At 40.1% G+C, this 19,434-nt stretch overlaps 1 protein-coding gene across 2 annotated transcripts in view; it reads left to right on the top strand.

The window, feature by feature from the left end:
- Positions 1-19,434, top strand: part of TTPA (alpha tocopherol transfer protein) — a 41,265-nt gene extending 21,831 nt beyond the window's left edge. Inside the window, exons 1-5 of one of the 2 annotated variants that reach the window (XM_072852424.1) lie at positions 5,752-5,946; positions 13,729-13,882; positions 15,177-15,370; positions 17,014-17,124; positions 19,151-19,434. In XM_072852424.1, the coding sequence (XP_072708525.1) occupies positions 5,752-5,946; positions 13,729-13,882; positions 15,177-15,370; positions 17,014-17,124; positions 19,151-19,330 (834 nt within the window). In that variant the 3' untranslated portion in view covers positions 19,331-19,434. Of the gene's footprint in view, positions 1-5,751; positions 5,947-13,728; positions 13,883-15,176; positions 15,371-17,013; positions 17,125-19,150 lie in introns of those variants that run through there. The other variant, XR_012040868.1, reaches the window with a different exon arrangement.

Raw genomic sequence — 19,434 nt, forward strand, 5'->3', positions numbered from 1 at the left:
TCCTCACCACCAGTTTACAGAAGCTCTTCAGTGAAAACCCAGTGAAACTAGTTAGATAAATTTCAACTAAAAATGAGTGATAGGTGGAAAACTGTGAAAGGTGAAATTAAAGCCTGAAGTATTTAATTAAATATACAGCCAATGGGTAAATCCTTCCCTATATGTATGGGCATAGGTTTATTTGAAAGGAGGAAGAGACAAGGGTTAAGGAACTTACACAAGTCTTTCCTCTCTTTAAACACATATAGTGTGATGCATATTCTCCCAGCCACGTGACAGGGCTGGGTCTAGCTAGCCCTTATTGCTTCTGTAACATGCCCAGACTTTGAGGGGATGCCCGTAAATCTGACAATAAATAAACCATCTCTTCTGCAAATGGTTTGGTGCAGATGATTCATACTCTTGCTACAGCAAGACAGCAGGATCAAAGTCTTTCTCTTTCATCACTCACTCACTCCTTGAGTTACCCTGCCAGTTCCTGATCATGAATGTTTTTCATCATCTCTTCACACACCAAGGATTGCAGTGTCTTATAGAGCAGAATACACTAGATATAATTTAACTAGAAGCTTGGACTGTGCTTATACTACCCTTCCTCCCCCCTTATTTTTACGCCAAGATGGTTTTGCAAATAATCTATGGTGCTGTAAAAGGAAAGACAAGTTCTCTGCCAGTGTACCTACCATCGACTGTCTGCTGAGATTGCTGAATTATATTATATTATAGACCAAGACTTTTAAAGACTATTGCTAAGCTGCTGAGTCACCAATCAACCCTGCTAGACAGTATATTATAAGCTTTAAGGTCTAGTACAATAGGAAAAGATTTGCCAAAGTTTTGAGCAATGCTATCAGCACCAGTGAGCAGACAGACAAGAAGGATGGATCATGGAGAAATTCAGATAAAAATCAGAGAGCGTTTACTGCAACAACCAGACCTGTTACACCTTGGGGTTTAAGTTTCATTGAAAGGCAGACATCTTCAGCACTACTGTGTCCCTTGCTGAGGCATTCCTACAGTATTGATTCAGAGAAGGATGACAACTATTATACACTTTTTTTTGCTGTACAAAATGGTCAGCCTTCAGTACAGTAATGGATTCTCAATTCAGTTTTGCTTAGCTTGAAAGATTTATTTCTTCCACAGTAATATTCCAAAGTACTTTACATGAACAGACTCCCATGACAAACTGGGGATCCCACTGACTTGACAGTCTGCTCTGGTTTTCACTGGAAGCTTGCATTGGTGCAGGAGTTTGCTTGTACAGGACTGGGGTTTTTTTACCTGTACATAATAAATACCAGAGTGATAAATAATATTTTTCTCCATGTGTCATGCAATTTCATGTCTCTCTAGTTAATAAATGGTAATGTAATTCTCCCCAAATGCCTATCCACCCTGGAATATGTGATAACCTTGAAGAAGAAATACTTGAACTTAATTTTTTTTGGTAGAGTAGGGTTATTTTGTGTCCTGGTTTCATCTGGGATAGAGTTTTCTTCCTAGTAGCTGGTATAGTGCTGTGGTTTGCATTTAGTTTAAGAATAATGTAGTAACACACTGATGTTTTAGTTGTTGCTAAGTCATGTTTACACTAGTCAAGGACTTTTCAGCTTCCCATGCTCTGTCAGGTGCTCAAGAAGCTGGGAGGGGGCACAGCCAGGACAGCTGACCCCAACTGGCCCAAGGGCTTTTCCATACCATATGGCGTCATGCTCAGTATAGAAACTGGGGGGAGTTTGCCAGGGGGCAGCGATTGCTGCTCGGGGATGGGCTGGGCATCGGTCAGTGGGTGGTGAGCAATGCATTGTGCATCACTTGTTTTGTACATTATTTAATAATAATAATAATAATAATAATAATAATAATAATAAAAAAATAATAATAATTATTATTATTATTATTATCTCTTCCTCTGCTGTCCTATTAAACTGTCTTTATCTCAACTGACAGGTTTTACTTTTTTTTTCTGATTCTCTCCCCCATACCACTGGGGCAGGGGGGAAGGGTGAGCAAGCGGCTGTGTGGTGCTTAGTTGCCAGCTGGGGTTAAACCATGACATTTTGTTTTAGCTGTGGATGCTTCTTTGAGGAGAAAGGCAAGAGGAAAGAGCAAGGCATCTGGCACCCTGTAAAACAGCTCTCCCAATTATTGTCTTGATTTCCTGACTCACACCTCTGCACTTACACTTTTGAAATATGTGAATTCTTAGTAAAAAATCAAAGATCTGAAAATTAAACATTGCATGATGGCTTTCTCTGCACAAGTTTAAACAAGTTAACTATAACTTAATTTATAGAGATGCTGACTACCTGCTATCCTCATTGACTGAAATTAAGTGTTCAGCATCTATGAAAGTTAAACTCTTAATCTTGATCCTATTGAAATTTGTGTGCTAATGCTAGTTTAAATGTGTGTGCATGAAATACAGGTCCTTCTATTTATCTGTATCATTCACAGAAAGAACATACAACTACTACTGTAGGGTTGAAACTCAAAAACCTTTTATGATTTTTTATAGTGTCCTGTAAAAAAAGGAGCACAGACTCATGCTTCTTATGGAAAAGACTTCAGTGTTGAGCTTTCTTTTCCCATTTGCTTCAGAAGCTTTGCTATGGATGTACTACTAACTTTCACAGCTCCTACTCCCTGACCTTTCTGAACTTAGAATCATAGAATCATTTAGTTTGGAAAAGACCTTTAAGATCATCGAGTCTAACCATAAACCTAACACTGCCAAGTCCACCACTAAACCATGTCCCTAAGTGCCACATCTACACTTTAGCCAGGATGATTGTTAGGATTCCCTTGCACTGAGTACTATGGAAATGCACAACAAATTTCTTTCAGTAGCTTCAGGATTTCACCCATAGACAGTGTATTATGAGGCTGGAATCCTCGTAACATGTGCCCTGTTCTCAGTTTATTTAACCAAAGGACTGTTTTTAACTTACAGATATATTTTAATGTCTTAGAAACATCCCATAGTATAATAGTATGGACTTTGTATTAATACATATTTTCTTATTATATGTATATATATTATACATATATTTCTTATTATATTTCTTATACAGTGTGTCAGGTGATTTTTGAATTGCAGGTAAGAACCCAATCTCAGTGTAAATGCTTTTCACATGTCTTTGACTGGAAAAATACCTTTTGAGTCAAAGATAATGTCTACAAAATCTCTGGAAAAAAATGAAGTCTGCCTGCAACATCAGTCTGTGACCCAAGACTTAATTTCTGGGCCAAGTGCTCACTTATGCTGCATACCCAAAGCCGCTCTGCCCATTTTGCAAATGAGCTCATGGGATCTTTGGTGCAACTGTCTAGTGGATGGGAGTTTGGAGGACATACCACAAGTCTTCACGTGTGAAGACAGGTAAAGAAAAAACAGCTTAAGCAGGTAGAGGTGAATTCTTTAAACTCCAGAAAGGCTTTGTTCCTGTCACCTTTTCTATACATATACATATATGTATACAAAATGTATGTGTATGTGATTTTACAGTCAAAGATAGTTGCCTACACAACCCTTGAACACTTGCCACAGAAGACCTGTTAAAGTTATGATAAAGGTTTTACAGAGATGTAAAGCTTCTGCTGAAGGAGGGCAAATTCCAGCTATCTGGGAAAAGTCTTCATCACAGGAATACACCAAAACGGAACATCTAAGAGATACTGCCCCAATTTCAAGTCTTTGTTGTAGCAGTAATCATCATAGTCCAAGGATACAAACAAGGCAAAGTTTACAAACAGGCATATTTTATTTAGACAGAGCTTTCAGGCACTTGAGCTCTTTTCCACACGTTATTAAACAAAACAAAACCTTTACCTACAAGCCTTGTCTTGCAACAGGTCTTAATTTCTCTGGCGAAGGGTCAAGTATTCGATATGTTGTCTCCTCTGTGTGAAGCCCTGATGATACCACGTCTTCACTGTCAGAGACAGGAGCTCTCATTAGTGTTACAAATTCAGTCTCACTCGTGAAATTTTTAATAGAAACCTTAAATTTACAGATATTTTTGTAACTCAGTCTTGAGGGAAATCACTGAAACTGCTATTAAAACTAACTTAGGTCAAATATGAAGACAAAATTGCAATCTGAATTTTGTAGAAAAGCTAGCTAAAGGCTATGAGTTGCTCAGCTGAAGGGTGTAATAAAAGGTATCTGTATTTTCACACCTTTTATGTTTTACAAACAAAACCCTAAGTTGTAAGAACACTGAGATGGCAAAACTAAGTGCTCAAAAATTAGGAAATGGTGTTTAAAAGCATTGTATGACCTTGCTGTGATATCTCTTTGTGTACGTCCTGCCACCAGTGGTTGGGTTGTAACATGCTTGCATGCCATTTTTCCCATGGAGGCTCTGTCCAGCTTTGCACAGAAAAAAGGGTTTAGCACAACCCGCTGTTACTGCCCTCTCCACATTCTGTTCTCTTTGTTTCATCTTATATTTCCAGCTTGCTTTTTCTTCTTGATCTAGGTCAGGTCCATGCTTCCTCACACCTTCCTCCTCCCTGCCATTCTAAATGTCCACCTCTACATACTCTTGACTGCTACATGTTTCCCAATTTTTATCCTTCGCTGCAACACTTTGCCCTTGCAAGCTTATCTTTCCTGTTCAGTCCCTTGAGTTCCAGCTTTAATCTCGTTTTTTTGGCATTATTATTCACACTCCTCCCACTCTTTACCTGTATGCATTTAGTTAGGCAGATTTTTTCTACATTTGTAAAACCAAGGGGGATACCTGTAGACATTTCAGCAGTATGTAAGAGTCCAAGACATGGCAGATATGACCAAAAGGCCAATCAAAAAGTAAGTAAGCATTAAGTGTACATGTAGAAAGCCAGAGAAGGGGAAGATAATCTGGAACCAAGTTTTGTAAACCTTTTAATAGGCCTAAGTATGCCTTATAAATTGTATGTTAAATGAAGTAAGGCTTTTAGCCTAAGTAGGCCAGAGAGATCTCAGAGGAAACCTAATCAAAGGAAATGGTTATAATAAAAATACTAATAGCAGGAATGAACTCTTCACCTTCAATAATTGAACTCACTGCTGGGCAGCAAAGTTGGACTAAAGTTGAATTCAATTTCACCATCCTTTCTCCAGGCAGAGTAATGTATTTCTATTACTGCATATTCATGTTAATGATTAGATGCTCCAAGGCGGTTTTCCGCCAACACCGATCTCCCCTTTGCACAGCAGTTCCCAGCTGCAGTGAGGTTGCAGCTTTTTGCCATTTAATATCTGAAGATGGATTATTTTCGCCTAAAAGGCAGGCCACCACCCTTAGCGGTTTTCAGGGGGCCGGCATGGCCGGCCTGCCCCGGGCGGTGCGGGCACCTCCTGCCCCCGCCCGGGCACCAGCGCCTCGGGGCCGGCCCCGAGCTCTCCCTGCGCGGGGCCGCACCTCTCCCTCCGGGGAGGAGCAGGCACAGCTCCTTTTCGGAGCTGCAAGCGGAAAACAAGAAATGGGCTTAAAGCGTAAAATTCTAAAAACTGGTGAAGTCCATAAAAATGAAAAAACAATCCCAGAAGATCAACCCTCGCAGCCGGGCCGGCTGGGACCGCGGCACACCTGCCTCCTCCCCTTTGCCCCTCCGGCCCGGGAGGGTGCTCAGGGGTTAAGCCCCACCGGGGGCGGAGGCAGCCCGGCAGGGCTCCGCCGCGGCTCGGTTTCCAATGGGACCAGCGAGGCGGCCGGGCCGAGCGCGGCCGTCGCCTCAGAGCCGGCCGGCGGCGGCGGGATGTCGCAGGGGCCGCCGGGCGCGGAGCGCTTGAACGACCTGCCCGACCACTCGCCGCGGGTGCGCAGCGCCGTGGCCGAGCTGCGGCGGCGGGCGGAGGCAGAGCCCGGCCAGCGCTGGCCGCAGCCCCTCGCCGACGCCTTCCTGGTGAGGTTCCTGCGCGCCCGAGACTTCCACCTGGACCTGGCCTGGAGGGTAAGGAGGGCCGGGGGCAGCGGGCGCCGCCGGCGGCCCCCCGCGGGACTGTGGGGCTCCCGCCATCCGCTGAGGGCGCGGAGAGGGCGACAGCCTCTCCCTCTGTGTGGAGAGCGCCCGCGGCGGCTGTCAGCCAGCCGGGCCCGGCCCGGGGGCGTCCCAGCCGCCCGCCGGCAGAGCGGGGTCCCGCAGGCCCAGCGGTCTCGCACCCCGCGGCGCCGCCGCCTCCGGGGTCTCGCCTCAGGAGCAGAGGATGCCGAGGCACGAGGGCGGCGGGGAGGTTGGGGGGCCGAGAAGCAGGCGCAGGTGTCGGGTGGGTGAGCTGGGGTCGGCCAAGGCCAAGCAGGGAGTTTCAGGGTGTAACTAATTGCTTGTCACGCGTGTCTTCAGCCTGGCACCGTACGAACAGGCGGTATCGTGGCTAGCTCTGTGCGGTCTCAATGAGGTAAGGTAAAGGTTACGGTAAGTGTGGTATGGTCACGTAACGTAGAGGTTATGGGAAGTGTGGTAAGGTCACAACTCCGATCAGGAAACAGTCTCCTTTAAGGGACATCCTTATCATGCTTATCAGGCTCAGATTACTAGTTGCTAGTAATGTTACTAATTTCACTACAGTTTTATAATTACTGTAACATAAAGCTGTGAGTAAAAACTTATTTTCTTTTGGAGTTTAGTCATTTACAACACTCGTTTCAGGCTTTGGTAACTTTTGTTACTTTCTCGGCTGTTTGTATGGCTCTGCCATACAGACAGCGCCCACGTGTTTTTAATATCCAAAAGTATAAATTGTTATTAATTGTTTCTTTTTTTACGGAAAGACTGGCAACCACTAACCCTTCTGAACAGGATGTATTTCCAAATCTTCCCAGGGCAAAAGCATTTATTCACTTGTGCCATCTGGAAACTGTGTTTTAGTGGAATTTGATGTTGATGACATAGCATTGCCCAACAGACCTCACCTTTTAGTTTCTGACTTCTCTGCACTGTAGCTTTTCAAAGTTTAGTTCCCATAAGAGAAGACTGACTGCATATGAATATATTGCAGGATCAGGGTAGCTAAACAAGAATGTGCGAAATTAAGTTAAGCCCTTGATCACAAATAGCTTTAAAAGTTACATTTTGTGTTCTTTTCATTTGGCTCATAAGACTTGTGTGACAGCTTTAAACCTTTCCTCCTCATCAGAACTAGCACGTCAAGTCAGATTCCTTTGGATATTTATGCATCTTACTTTGCTTGAAGTTCATGAGATGGTTTCTATCAGGCATGCATTAACAATTGTAGGACCATGCCTTTTTTTTCTTTTCCAACAAAAGCTGTTTTGTTTTTCTATAAACTTGGTTTCAAAAAGTAGGGCTTAAGGAAGACAATGTGCGCTCCTAAATATGCACTCCTAATTGCATTGCAATTGGTTGTTAATGATAATCCTGTAGACAGGACAGTTGCACTTCAGAATTTGGCCCATACATTTCTGCACTTTCGTGTGATTAATTGTGAGATGTCTTGTAGGTAGGACTAATCTCCGAGAGTGTGGAATCTAAGCTAGGTTTAGAGATGGAGTCTACAAAGTAGCAAATTTCCTATACTCTTCTTCAGAATCAGCCCTCTAGGGCTGGGGACCTGTTTTGGAAAAATTAAGTCTTTTTAGAATCTTTTCAGAATTTGAGTCTCCACAGGCTGCTAAATTTCTAAATTTCTTGTTTGGACCCTTCTTTGAACTAAGACATTCTGCTGTTCAAAAACCACCTGTGTTTAACCTTTCCATTTAGAATTTCAGGTCTCCAAATGCTGTAGCTGCTTGCACTTAATCTTCCACATACCAGCTGACACTGAGTTCTAGGTTACTTCTCTTAGAGCATGGGAAGAAGAAAAGAAGCACTTATTTTTTTAAAGGAATGTGTTTATCTGCAATTGGTATATTAAAGCCCAAGAGAATTATTGTGCAAAAATCTGTGGTGGTCATAAGATGTGTATTCATCTAACCCAAGTCTGACCTCATGCAGAGGTTATGTTAGTACTTCATCCTAGACAGAGCCCTCCTGCCATGAGTCCACGCAGTGGCCGCTCCCTCCCGTCCTGGTTTGATGTTGCCTCTCAGTTTGGAGTTCGGGCTGATACAGTCCCTTTTTGCCCACTGGGCTCCTGTGTACTACTGCATAGTACTTGTAGAGCAGCTAAGGGATAATCAAAGTCTGTGGCTCTGTCAATGCTTATAACCAAAGCTCTTCAAGCTCTTGTCAAGCATCTTTCTTACTCTGGGCTCATACTTAGCCTTAAGTGTGAATCAAGCATCTGGCAACTGACCAGACTGTTTATTCCTGACCATCCTGACTGTTATTCCTGACTGTTATTCCTGACTGTTTATTTCTGACCATCCCTGGTTAATATTTGACACAGATTTATCTGATTTCAGTTTATCAACATTTGGAAATGCTTCAGAAAAGAATAATCAGGTAGATTGTGGCAAGACATTCAATTTCTGAATCTTTTATGATGATTCATTGTCATCATAGTCATCCCATTGTCAATCCCTATGCCAAGAGATGTTTTCATAACATACCACTTAGACTTTTGTAAGCATTGTTTTTATGGCACTCAAAACTGTCTAAATATCTAGGATCCTTTTAGGAGTTCTGGTTGATATGAAGGTATATAGCCAGACTTTGTCTTTGCCCTGCATTTGACTTATGGAGGAATCAAGACTTTCTAGTGTGTTGTATTGCAAATAAGTTGCTTAGAATTACTATGATGTACAAGAAGGATTGTTTTCCATAGTTTCAAACATACTGCTGAGTCTCAGGCATTATCTCTGAGGATCTTCACATCATTCAAATGATGTGAATTCACATCATTCAGATACCAAGTTTAAATCAGTTACTTGGCTGCTTTTCTTCCATCAATACAGATGGATTCCTCAAAAAGGATGGAAGAGACCCTATTGGGCTCTCTGGCCTGACTGTTGAGGAAACACAAATCAGTTAGCCAGTCTTCCCTTTGTGCTAAGCCAAATGCCTCAACTTACGCATGTGCCAGTCTTCTCCCAACTGGCAAAGAGGTAATGCATGTGGAACTGGGAAAGTTCTATGTCTCTATAAAAATACTTTAAATTCTTTGTCTGTGTATACCATGTTTAAATTCCATGTGTAGCTTTATACACATATATTAAAAAATATATAAAATAGATATGCACAAAGCCAATGGCATCCTGGCTTGTATCAGAAACAGTGTGGCCAGTAGGACTAGGGAAGTGATCGTGCCCCTGTACTCGGCACTGGTGAGGCCGCACCTCAAATACTGTGTTCAGTTTTGGGCCCCTTACTACAAGAGAGACATTGAGGTGCTGGAGCGTGTCCAGAGAAGGGCAACGAAGCTGGTGAAGGGTCTAGAGCACAAGTCTGATGAGGAGCGGCTGAGGGAACTGGGGTTGTTTAGCCTGGAGAAAAGGAGGCTCAGGGGAGACCTTGTCGCTCTCTACAGCTACCTGAAAGGAGGTTGTAGCGAGGTGGGGGTCAGTCTCTTCTCCCAGGTAACAAGTGGTAGGACAAGAGGAAGTGGCCTCAAGTTGCACCAGGGGAGGTTTAGACTGGATATTAGGAAATTTTACTTCACTGAAAGGGTTATCAAGCATTGGAAGAGGCTGCCCAGGGAAGTGGTTGAGTCCCCATCCCTGGAGGTATTTAAAAGACATTTGGATGAGGTGCTTATGGACATGGTTTAGTGGTGGTCTTGGTAGTGTTAGGTTTACGGTTGGACTCGATGCTCTTAAAGGTCTTTTCCAACCTATACGATTCTGTGATTCTGTATGTTTATATTGTAAAGTTTGAGCTGTTGGTTTCTCTTCCAAAGATGGCCGCTAGAAAACATTTTTTTTCCTAAATATCGTGTGCATTGGTACAACTGCTGACACAGTAGAGGCCTGATTCTGTCTAGCATCCTTGTTAATATATATAAATAGTTATTAATCAAGAAAAAATATTTAATTTACATATACAAATACATTGATTTCTGTAACAAGCACCTTTTTTTTTAGTTCTTTTAATTCTAAGTAGAGTACTAAGTTCACTTTTCTTTGTTTTGCAGCACATGAATCTTGGATTAATTAGTAACTTTATCATCTCTGATGTTCAGAAATCTGGAACTACCCCAACAGACCTCAGGAAAAAACCTCTTAATTAATGCTTAACTCCAGACACTGGAGTTTTTCATCCAGCTTTCCCCATTTATCAAGTTATCTTGCATCTATTTTCAGATGCTGAACGGATGCTAAGTAGGTTATTCAGTTTGTAAACACAGATAATTATACGTTGAGATGTTTTCCTTGTGTTATAAGTACATGAGCCATTTTTTATAGTAGGTAATGAATGCTCCTGTTTTTCCTGATATTAGGTTGCTTCATCTTCTATATCCAGACTGATTGTTATATATCATATTTATGTTTTTCCTTGCTGTCTTTACTAAAAAAAAAAATTCATATTTTAAAAATATTTCACATGAATTTCTTTGTTTAAACAATGTTAAACTAGAAATTTTCAAGGTAAAGTAAAACTGTAAGTACCCACTTCTAGTTTTTTAATTCCCTTATATGTTTAAGGATTAGTCATGTAAGTAGCTGTGTGTGACTTGGCTATGTCCAGCTGCTAAGAAAGGTATTGCTTACATAGGTAAAAATTTACAGAATATGTCCCAAAACTAGCTGTAGATGCTGTGGAAGATTATCTAATGCTAATCTTTACTTCAGCTCACAATCATTTTGGGTAATTAAATTAGGTTTTCAAAATCTGAGAACTCTTCAGCACTTCGTGGCTTTCTGGCCAAGGGAAGTATGTTTGGAGCTTAGCCATGTTATGTGTTTAAAAGATGTACCACTTGCCTACATCATGAGAAGTGTCAGAAGTATTCAAAAAATGTATTTACTCCTTAATGGACTTGCCAGTAGGTAAATTATGTCTTCCATAAGGGTCTTAAGTGTGTCACAAGCTGCAAAAACAATTCCCTTTCTCCAAAGGTCCAGAACTTAAATCCTTGTTGTTTCCAACACAGAAAATGTAAATATTCATGAAAATGAGAAACTAACTGTACAGACAAGATAGGATTTTTTAGGATATTGAATGAATGTATCATTTTTATTCTCATCTTGGTTTTGGCAGGCAGCTCTTCAAAGAGATGTTTAAAATATTTATGTAATTGTTAATTAGGTTCATTAAGTTGTGGTACAACAGATTTTAGAAGAAAAGGGAGAAATGACAAAGCTACAGATGTTTGCATAGTTGTTTTGAGGGCGTTTTTGTATTTTGCTGCTGTTTAAGTGTCTGTATTGGAAAGACCAAGGAAAAGAATATGTTGACAGTACTGTCTGGTTGGCACAAAGTGGTTTGGGATTGCTCAAACAGTGCCCTTTGTAGAGAGTCAAGCACTAACAGAGTGAGATAATCAGAGTACCTCATCAGGCCTGTCTTTGCAATCATAGTGACTTTCTATTTCAGAAATTAACTTACTTTCCCTACTCCCTCTCCCCTCAACCTTTTTTGTTTGTTTGTTTGTAAGTTAGCCTAGACTAGAACTGATGTAATGCAGTCAAAAGGCTTCTGGTAAAATTCTCCTAATAGTTAATTATTTCTTTCTACGGTGTATGGTTTAGGAAGAGGCTTTTATCAGCTTTCTCATTGCCAAATCAAATGGGATTCCAGCGTGGCAGATGGACTTTTTCATCTTTGTACTATAAATACATATTTATAGGTGCTGTTTCCATGAAGGATATAGATAATTTCTGATCAGTATATCATCTATTTGTAAGTAAACTCTGCTAACAAGCAGTAATGCCTTATAGTTTCCTCATGACAATTCGTTTGAGAGGTCTTCAAAATAATTCAAGATCTTCAATAGAAATCAGATCTTCAATCTTCAATCAGATCTTCAATAGATCTTCAATTCAAGATATTTCAATAGAAAAGCCTTAAGCTGAATAAAAAGTATATGTTTTATGTAAAATGATACATGAAACTTGAAAGTAGAGGGAAGGGTGAGAAATAAGACTAATTATCTAACATAAGCATGCTATGAGGTACAGGGTGGTGAGTCTCAGGTCTCCCTCTAAGAGTCTGCAGGTAAGCATCAGCATAGCTGATGCTGTGACGTTCCAAGGGAAGAATTGAGTATCCGCTGAGGTTCCTTATGACCACTCTTTCTATGAAAATGGTGAAGAAAATGATACTTGCATAGATACAAGAAACTTGTAATTTATTTAAGGTTATGTTTTCTTAGTTGGAGCTGACAGTTCTTTTCTCTCTAATGTTTATGTTGTGTGAAATGTGGAGTAATTGAAAAATGAATAAAAATTAATTTCTGTTAATATAAACTAATGTAAATAAAAGACTGGTTGATGCTTTCATTGTGGTTAACACATTTAATTTGTGAAACTGTGCTGAGGATCAGATTGGGTTTTGCTGTTTGATGAAATATAGTAACAATTTGAAAGGCTAGCCTGTGCATGCTACCTTTAAGATTTAAACCTACATTTCAGTTTGTTGTGAAACGAGGTGCTGAAAAATTCTGATTCTCTGAGCTCCTTTGAAGGTCTTGGGTTAGAAGTCTAAACTGTAGCTATTTAGGAAATTTTAATACAAAATCTAAATTACTTGCCATAGCTATCCCTCTACCCTCCAAACTCAGTGCTACAGAACTTAGCGTGGGTGATACAGCAGAGGCAGAATTTAGTTGATAAATTGAGAGGAAGCTTTCTAGAAGATAGTCTTGCATAACTTCCCACTTAGCTATGCAAAATAGCTTAAATACATTTTAGTTGCAGGGCATAGTAGTTCATTTTCTCCACCACCACTTAATTAATATTAAAGGAGAAACAGTAATTAGACTTGGAAATTAGAAGTACTGCATCACCAACTTAATTTTTCATGATCCATCTCTAAGATGACCTTTCACAGTATCACCTGTAAATTCCTCTACAGAGACGTTACCTCAGAAAGGAATGCCTTTAATTGATTCTTCCTTAGAGTTAGACCATCACCTTTCAACACACAGCCCTTCCTGTGCCTTAGACATACTAGTTTGTGATGCTGCCTTGCAGCGTTAGGAAGCAGGGTGATCATGTCCCCAGTAATGGACAGGATCTCTATTTCAGCAAAACAGGTTCTCATTATTTCCGCTCTGGGGGAGCAAAATTGTCTAATGAGTAATGGACCCACTACATTGTTATATTCTGACATTTCAGAGGGGTAGGAGGGACTTTGAAAATATGCTTTAGATATGTTGATGATCAAATCTGTTTCAAACAGTAAACTGAAATTATTAATGACTGTGTGTACAAAATGGGCCCATACTTTGCAGGGATGGGGTGAGATGGTGAAGGTGGAATGTTCCTCTAAGATTTTGCACATCTAAGTTCAACAGGCCCTGAATTAATCTGACGCAGTATCAAATGGAATAATCCTAAATGTAACCTGAGTAAGGAAACTGGTTTTTAGATGTATTTTATGTAGAAACTACTGGCTTTTTCTCCATATTCCAATTTTCTTTTCTGACACAAAATGACAACTGCAGTCCATTAACAAGTTGACAGGATTCTAAATTCATCATAACTTACTCACTTATTTGATCCAGTATAGCAACCTTCTACTACTAGGAGGGATTTGATTAAAATACACAATGAACTGATAGCTAATTTAACGAATTAAACCTCTGACTGTGACCACATGTTGAAAACACATTTTTAACTGTGCTCTTCATGTAATACCTGGTGGCTATCTGTCATCCACATTTATTTTTTCCAGTTACTGAAGAATTACCAGAAGTGGAGAATTGAGTGCCCAGAAATAAGTGTGGATTTACAGCCATCTTCTGTTCTTGGTCTTTTGCATGCTGGCTATCATGGAGTCCTGAGATCAAGGGACCCACATGGAAGCAAAGTTCTAATATACAGAATTGGTGAGTGACAAAATTGCTTGCACTTGTTTCACAGCTGGCTCTGGCTCTAATGTTTTTGTTTTGTTTTGTGAGGTTTTTTTGTTTTGTTGTGTTTTTATTGTGATTTTTTTTTAATTATCACAGTTTGAGCAGCAAAATAAGAGTATTTTATGGGTACAACACCGGGGGTTGATAAAATTAGGTAATATCAGAATGTCTTAACTAGAAGGGTAACATGTTTATGTTCCCTGTTTGAAGTACCTTTACATTAATATAAAGGTGAGTTTATTGAGCTGTAACAGTTATGTCATTTGACTTATATACTGGTATGGCTAACGCTGTACAATCCTTTATGAAGAGCTTATTTTCTTTTTAGTGGAATTCTTGTCTGCATCAAAAAACATCTTAAGGTTAAAACCCTAAAACTTGGAAGAGTATGTGGTTATTTGGGTCTGAGTGTCCCAACACTTATTTGTTTCCATGCAAATTTTCAAAGCCATGTGCTACGATTGTGGTACTGGTGCACATGCAGCACAGAGGGGAGACAGAGAACAGAAAGAAAGGTGTACACCTAGTCATGTACCAACGTTCAGTTTAGATGTGGATGAGAAGTTCACTGGGTTTTCACTGTTTAGATGTAGCCATAGAGCCCTACCTAACAACACTGGTTGTTTCCTGCACTCCCAAAAGTCTTTTAAAAAAGATGTAGTTAAATGGTCATGTGTTACTGTATTCTTTGTGCTTGTTTTGGACAGAGAAATTATTTTTGCCAACTTTTAAAGAATTGTTTTAATATCAGCTGGTGTAGTAGAAAATAACGCGTCTCTTCGCAAAGTCGTGTTCTCTGAAGCTTTCGTCTAGGGTTAAGGCTCATCCCATGTAATTCTTTGCTCAGGCCTCAGAAAAACAAGTGGGATTCGCAGAATCTTGACAGAATTACTGCACTGAAGAAAAATTATATGAATTGATTGGATTGGTGATCTGTAGTTTCTGCTAACATGACTGTTACTGAATTAAGCTGTTCCTGTCAAAACCTTGTACTGGAGGCTATGGCTATACGTGGAACATACTACATTAGGTGGCATCTACAACTATCTACCATTAGGTGGTACCATCTACAAAAAGAGTTCAAAAGATGAGTGACAGAGCAGGCACGCAAAATAACTTCTGTACTGGCAAATCTGTTTATTTCAGGACCTTTGATATTGCTGGTTACTTCTTGTTCCTGAGGAGCACATTAGAAGCAGTAACAAGGAAAAGCACAGGTGTATATGCTATCCTTGTGGTAATGCAGTGCAATCTATTTACTCTTCAGGACAATGGGATCCCAAGTTATTTACGGCATACGATGTGTTTCGTGTAAGTCTTATCACATCTGAACTCATTGTAAAGGAGATTGAGACTCAGCGGAATGGAGTCAAGGCTATCTTTGATCTTCAAGGGTGGCGATTTGCTCATGCATTTCAAATCAGTCCAGCAGTGGCCAAGAAAATTGCTGCTGTGCTCACAGTAAGTGTGACATGCCGCTTTGTGGTTCTTCATTGCTATAACTCCCAATTTTTCATCTGTTCTAAGCTATGGTAAATTTTCCTTCCTTAGACCTTCTTAGAGTCTATGCAGCCTGAAAGAACAAAATCTTAAATCCATTAAAAGTCAGATAGCTCAGGCATAGGTTGTGCTTGATTTGACTTGAAGTTGTTCTTGTATAGCAGTAAATGTCCTCTAACCTCTGATGTTTTGTAAGAACTCCACTGACCTGTTACAACACAAGAACTTCATGAGTGTAAGAGCAGATGAAGCCCAGTTTTGTAAGGATCTGTGTTCATTATTCCATTTCATCTCCTCTCTTCCATTCTTTTGTGCATTAACTCAACATTCAAAGCTTTTTTTCCCTGAGACTCAGAGAAGATGAGAAATAGCATGTGCTAAGAGTAGTTAAAAGCAAGACAGTACTAAATTGTTACCAGTATGGATGATGCTACGTAACCATCCAGCTGCTACCAACAGAATGTATAATGTTGATGTTCTGCTTGCTTTTTGCCTCCAAACATGAGCATTATTTTGTGCAACTCACTGCTACCTCACCTCCTATGTTTCACAAAACTTCTAGGGACCTTCCTATCTTTAAGGCTTGTTCCTTTCTGTCAAATTTGGTACACTTTAGGTATATGATAACACATAATAACATGCAGTAAACCTATAATCTGATAGTTTTAAGGTCTTTATCATACTTTAAAATCTAAAAGGAGTTGCCCTTAAGAAATGTGTGGGGTTTGTTTTTTTTTATCCATAGAAGAGTGCATGAAGTAATGTGAGAAGAGCTACTGTACTAGTGGGGAGAACTGTTTGTGAGAAGTACCATTTTTATAAGCAGAAAACCTCTGGTTGCAGAGGTAGTGTCAGTTGGGATATGAATGGAAGCTTTACTTTCCCCATTGCATAATGCTGTCTTTGAGTATTGCCATATTTTCTTTTCACTTGAAAAGGTCTGGGACTTCTAAATGAATCTTGAATGCAAGTACAAGTATTTCATATTATAAAGGCTGTATAGCAAATACAATTTTTATTTTGATTATGACAGCAATCTTGTAGTAAAGCTGAACTTCTGGCTTGGGCAAATTCCCAGTAATTTCAAGGCTCTAAATTATATTTATAATTTATTTAACTTAAAGTTAGTAGCTTCAATGGTTTATATTTATATATAGTTACATATTATCCTTCAGGCTGTGAATTGCCAATGAAAGCACATGGTTAGATAGCTTTTTGGTAAATTAGCAGCAGAATCTCTGCTGTGAAGAATTGTATCTCTGAGGAAAGGCTGAGCACAAGTTTTGTGTACGTTACTTATGTGTAGTTTGGTAAGGGTTTTCTTATTTGTTTGTTTTTTTAATAGCCTCTCGTTGTACTGTTTTTTTGTTGTTTGTTTTTGTTGGTTTTTTTTCCCCCCTTCTAATGGGAGGAACAAGGTGTGATTTTTCTAAGCATTGTTGGGGCAGTGTAAACTAAGAACACTCCAAAGTGCAGGTATTAGCAAGGTCAGGAGGAATACTCTAACCTATGGACTAGATAGTTTTCACAAATTTGTCCTTAACAATAGAATCTTTTCAATATTATTTTCTTTTTCTTATGCTGTTTTTCATGTATGTTGACAGGATTCCTTTCCACTAAAAGTTCGAGGTATCCACTTGATTAATGAGCCTTTATTCTTCCACCCAGTCTTCGCTCTAATTAAGCCTTTTCTCACTGAAAAAATAAAAGAACGGGTGAGTGCACACAAGTATTTCTTTCTGCCACAAAACCCCTACATGACAATCTGCAGTACTTCCCTTAGGATCTGGTACTCCTGAGCACTGAAGAGCATAAATCATTTTTGTGTGTTAGTGCCATGCAGGCCTCCAGGATCTGATTGTAAAGCATTTGCAGTTATCGATAATGTGAGAGTTGCAAGTGGTTGCTGTTATCACCACTCTAAAGATAAAAACCATTGTGACACAGCGAGGTTAAATGATTTGCTTGAGGTCACACAGCAATTCTTCTGCAGGACTAGGAAGAAATAGGTCCTGGATCTCCCGACACTCTGCCTATGAATGACAGTGAGAAATTGTCACTGAACAGTGATGTTATGCTCCGAGTTGTGCAGAATTAGTAGCAGGCAACTCTTCAGTTCTGAAAGACCTGCAGAGGCATTTATGCATAACAAATAGGTCAGGCTTAAGTTCAAAATTTCTTTCCAAATAGCTTCTTAGTTGTTTTAAATTGTTTTACAGTTTTAAATCTGAAAACCCTGTTTGTATTTGGATGCAAAAGCATGCCAAGAATTCTGGTTTTTGTAGCATAGGAAGAATATTGGAGGTTTCAGCTGGCAGAAAAGGAAATACTGTGAAGTGTTAACAGCAGGACTAAGGTACAAAATAAGCAGCACTGTCTATTGTTATTCCCACTCTGAAGCCTCCTTGTCTCAGCACATGGATCTTGTGCATTTGCAGTAGCCACTGCACTCCAGGACGGTAGAACCAGATTTTTCTGGTCACTGTTAGTGAGTATTTGCCAGTCCCCTTTTCCTAGCATGTGTGTTTTGTTATGGGAGAGAGGCAGGATTGTTTCTGCCAGCCTTGGGCAGTCAGTCCCTCACCCTGAAAAGATGATTAAAAAAAGTGAGTATATTCCAGCAGCCTGATGTCGTGGCCCTTCTTCTCTCACATTAATACTTGTGAAACAAGCCCCTGACACCTGATCCAGCTCAGAATATCTCAGGCTAGAACTCAAAAAGCAGAAAAGAGGGCAGATGGACAGTAAAGGCCTAAAAGAAAACAAACCAGATATCCCAGTTCATGGAGTGGAACAGAAGCAGATGGCTTGTCTCCTGGCTTAGAGTTTCAGGTATGATCTGGAAAAAAAACCTCTAAGGGCCAGTTCCCCATGCCTTCATAGGAATAATTACTATTCATTCATTATCTTACTTCCTGATGAGGAAGTGTTAGATAAAAGGCAGCCAGCTACCTTTTGAGTGCATATTCTTGTAGTCTTTGTGTAATAATAATTGCAGAAAATTCTTGTGAAATGTTAATAAGAGGCCTATAAAAGTTTGTGACTGGAAGTAATGAACGAGGCTTCAAAATAGCTACAGTAAAGCAAGAAGAGAAGCACCAAAACTACAGTATTACAAGGGTTAAAGTGGAGGAGTGGTCCAGGATCTAATTTCAGTTGGAACTGAAACATAAGGACAGAGATAGAGATTCTTCTGAATACCCTCCTTGGCACCTGTCTGAACCTATATCCATACTACATAATGTTGTTTTTAAATACCTATGGCAGGACTAGATAGTAATGGCCAGGAGCCAAACACTGTTCTTTTCTTGGACATGACTGAAAAGCAAGTACATGATATCTATCATGACAAGACCAAACCCCAGTCTTCCCATGGTTTAGCTCACTTTAGCTGTACGGATGTAGTGTGTACCCTCATCAGTGTCACTAAACCAGTCTGGAACAAGTGTGTAGTTAGTTTCCGCTCCTGTGCTCGCAGCTGCATAAAATGCAGTTCTCTGGTTGTAGTCCATGCTTCATCAAGCTGCAGGTACTGAGCAGGACAGAGTTTGAGCACCCACGGGAAACTCACTTATGTGGTGGTACTTTCTTCTTCATTTAAGGAGCTCATTATGAACAAGTACGCTTGTTTAGTTGAACCAAGCTGGTGGCTTCAGCTCTTGCACTGAGTTTCTTTGCTGCCTGTTTTCACTCAGTAGTAGCATTCGTACCCAAGTAAATGCTTTTCATATTTTGTTTTAGGTGTATATGCATGGAAATAACTACATGCAGAGTCTGACCGAACACTTCCCAGTCAGCATTCTCCCACAGGAATATGGGGGGGAGGAAGTCTCCATTGAAGAGCTGGCCAAGGACTGGACTGACTTTATAATGGCATCTGCAGATTATCTTCAGAGCATTTCTCTGGTTGCCCAGGAATAACCTCACTACAGTATTATATCAATTCTTGAACACTGGAAGTGGAAATAAGTTTAATACGAAATCTTTCATGTCAACTTGAAATTATTGTAAATGAAACCAGTATG

The sequence above is a fragment of the Ciconia boyciana genome, chromosome 2, assembly GCF_034638445.1.
Source record: "Ciconia boyciana chromosome 2, ASM3463844v1, whole genome shotgun sequence".
NCBI classification, from domain to species: Eukaryota; Metazoa; Chordata; class Aves; order Ciconiiformes; family Ciconiidae; genus Ciconia; species Ciconia boyciana.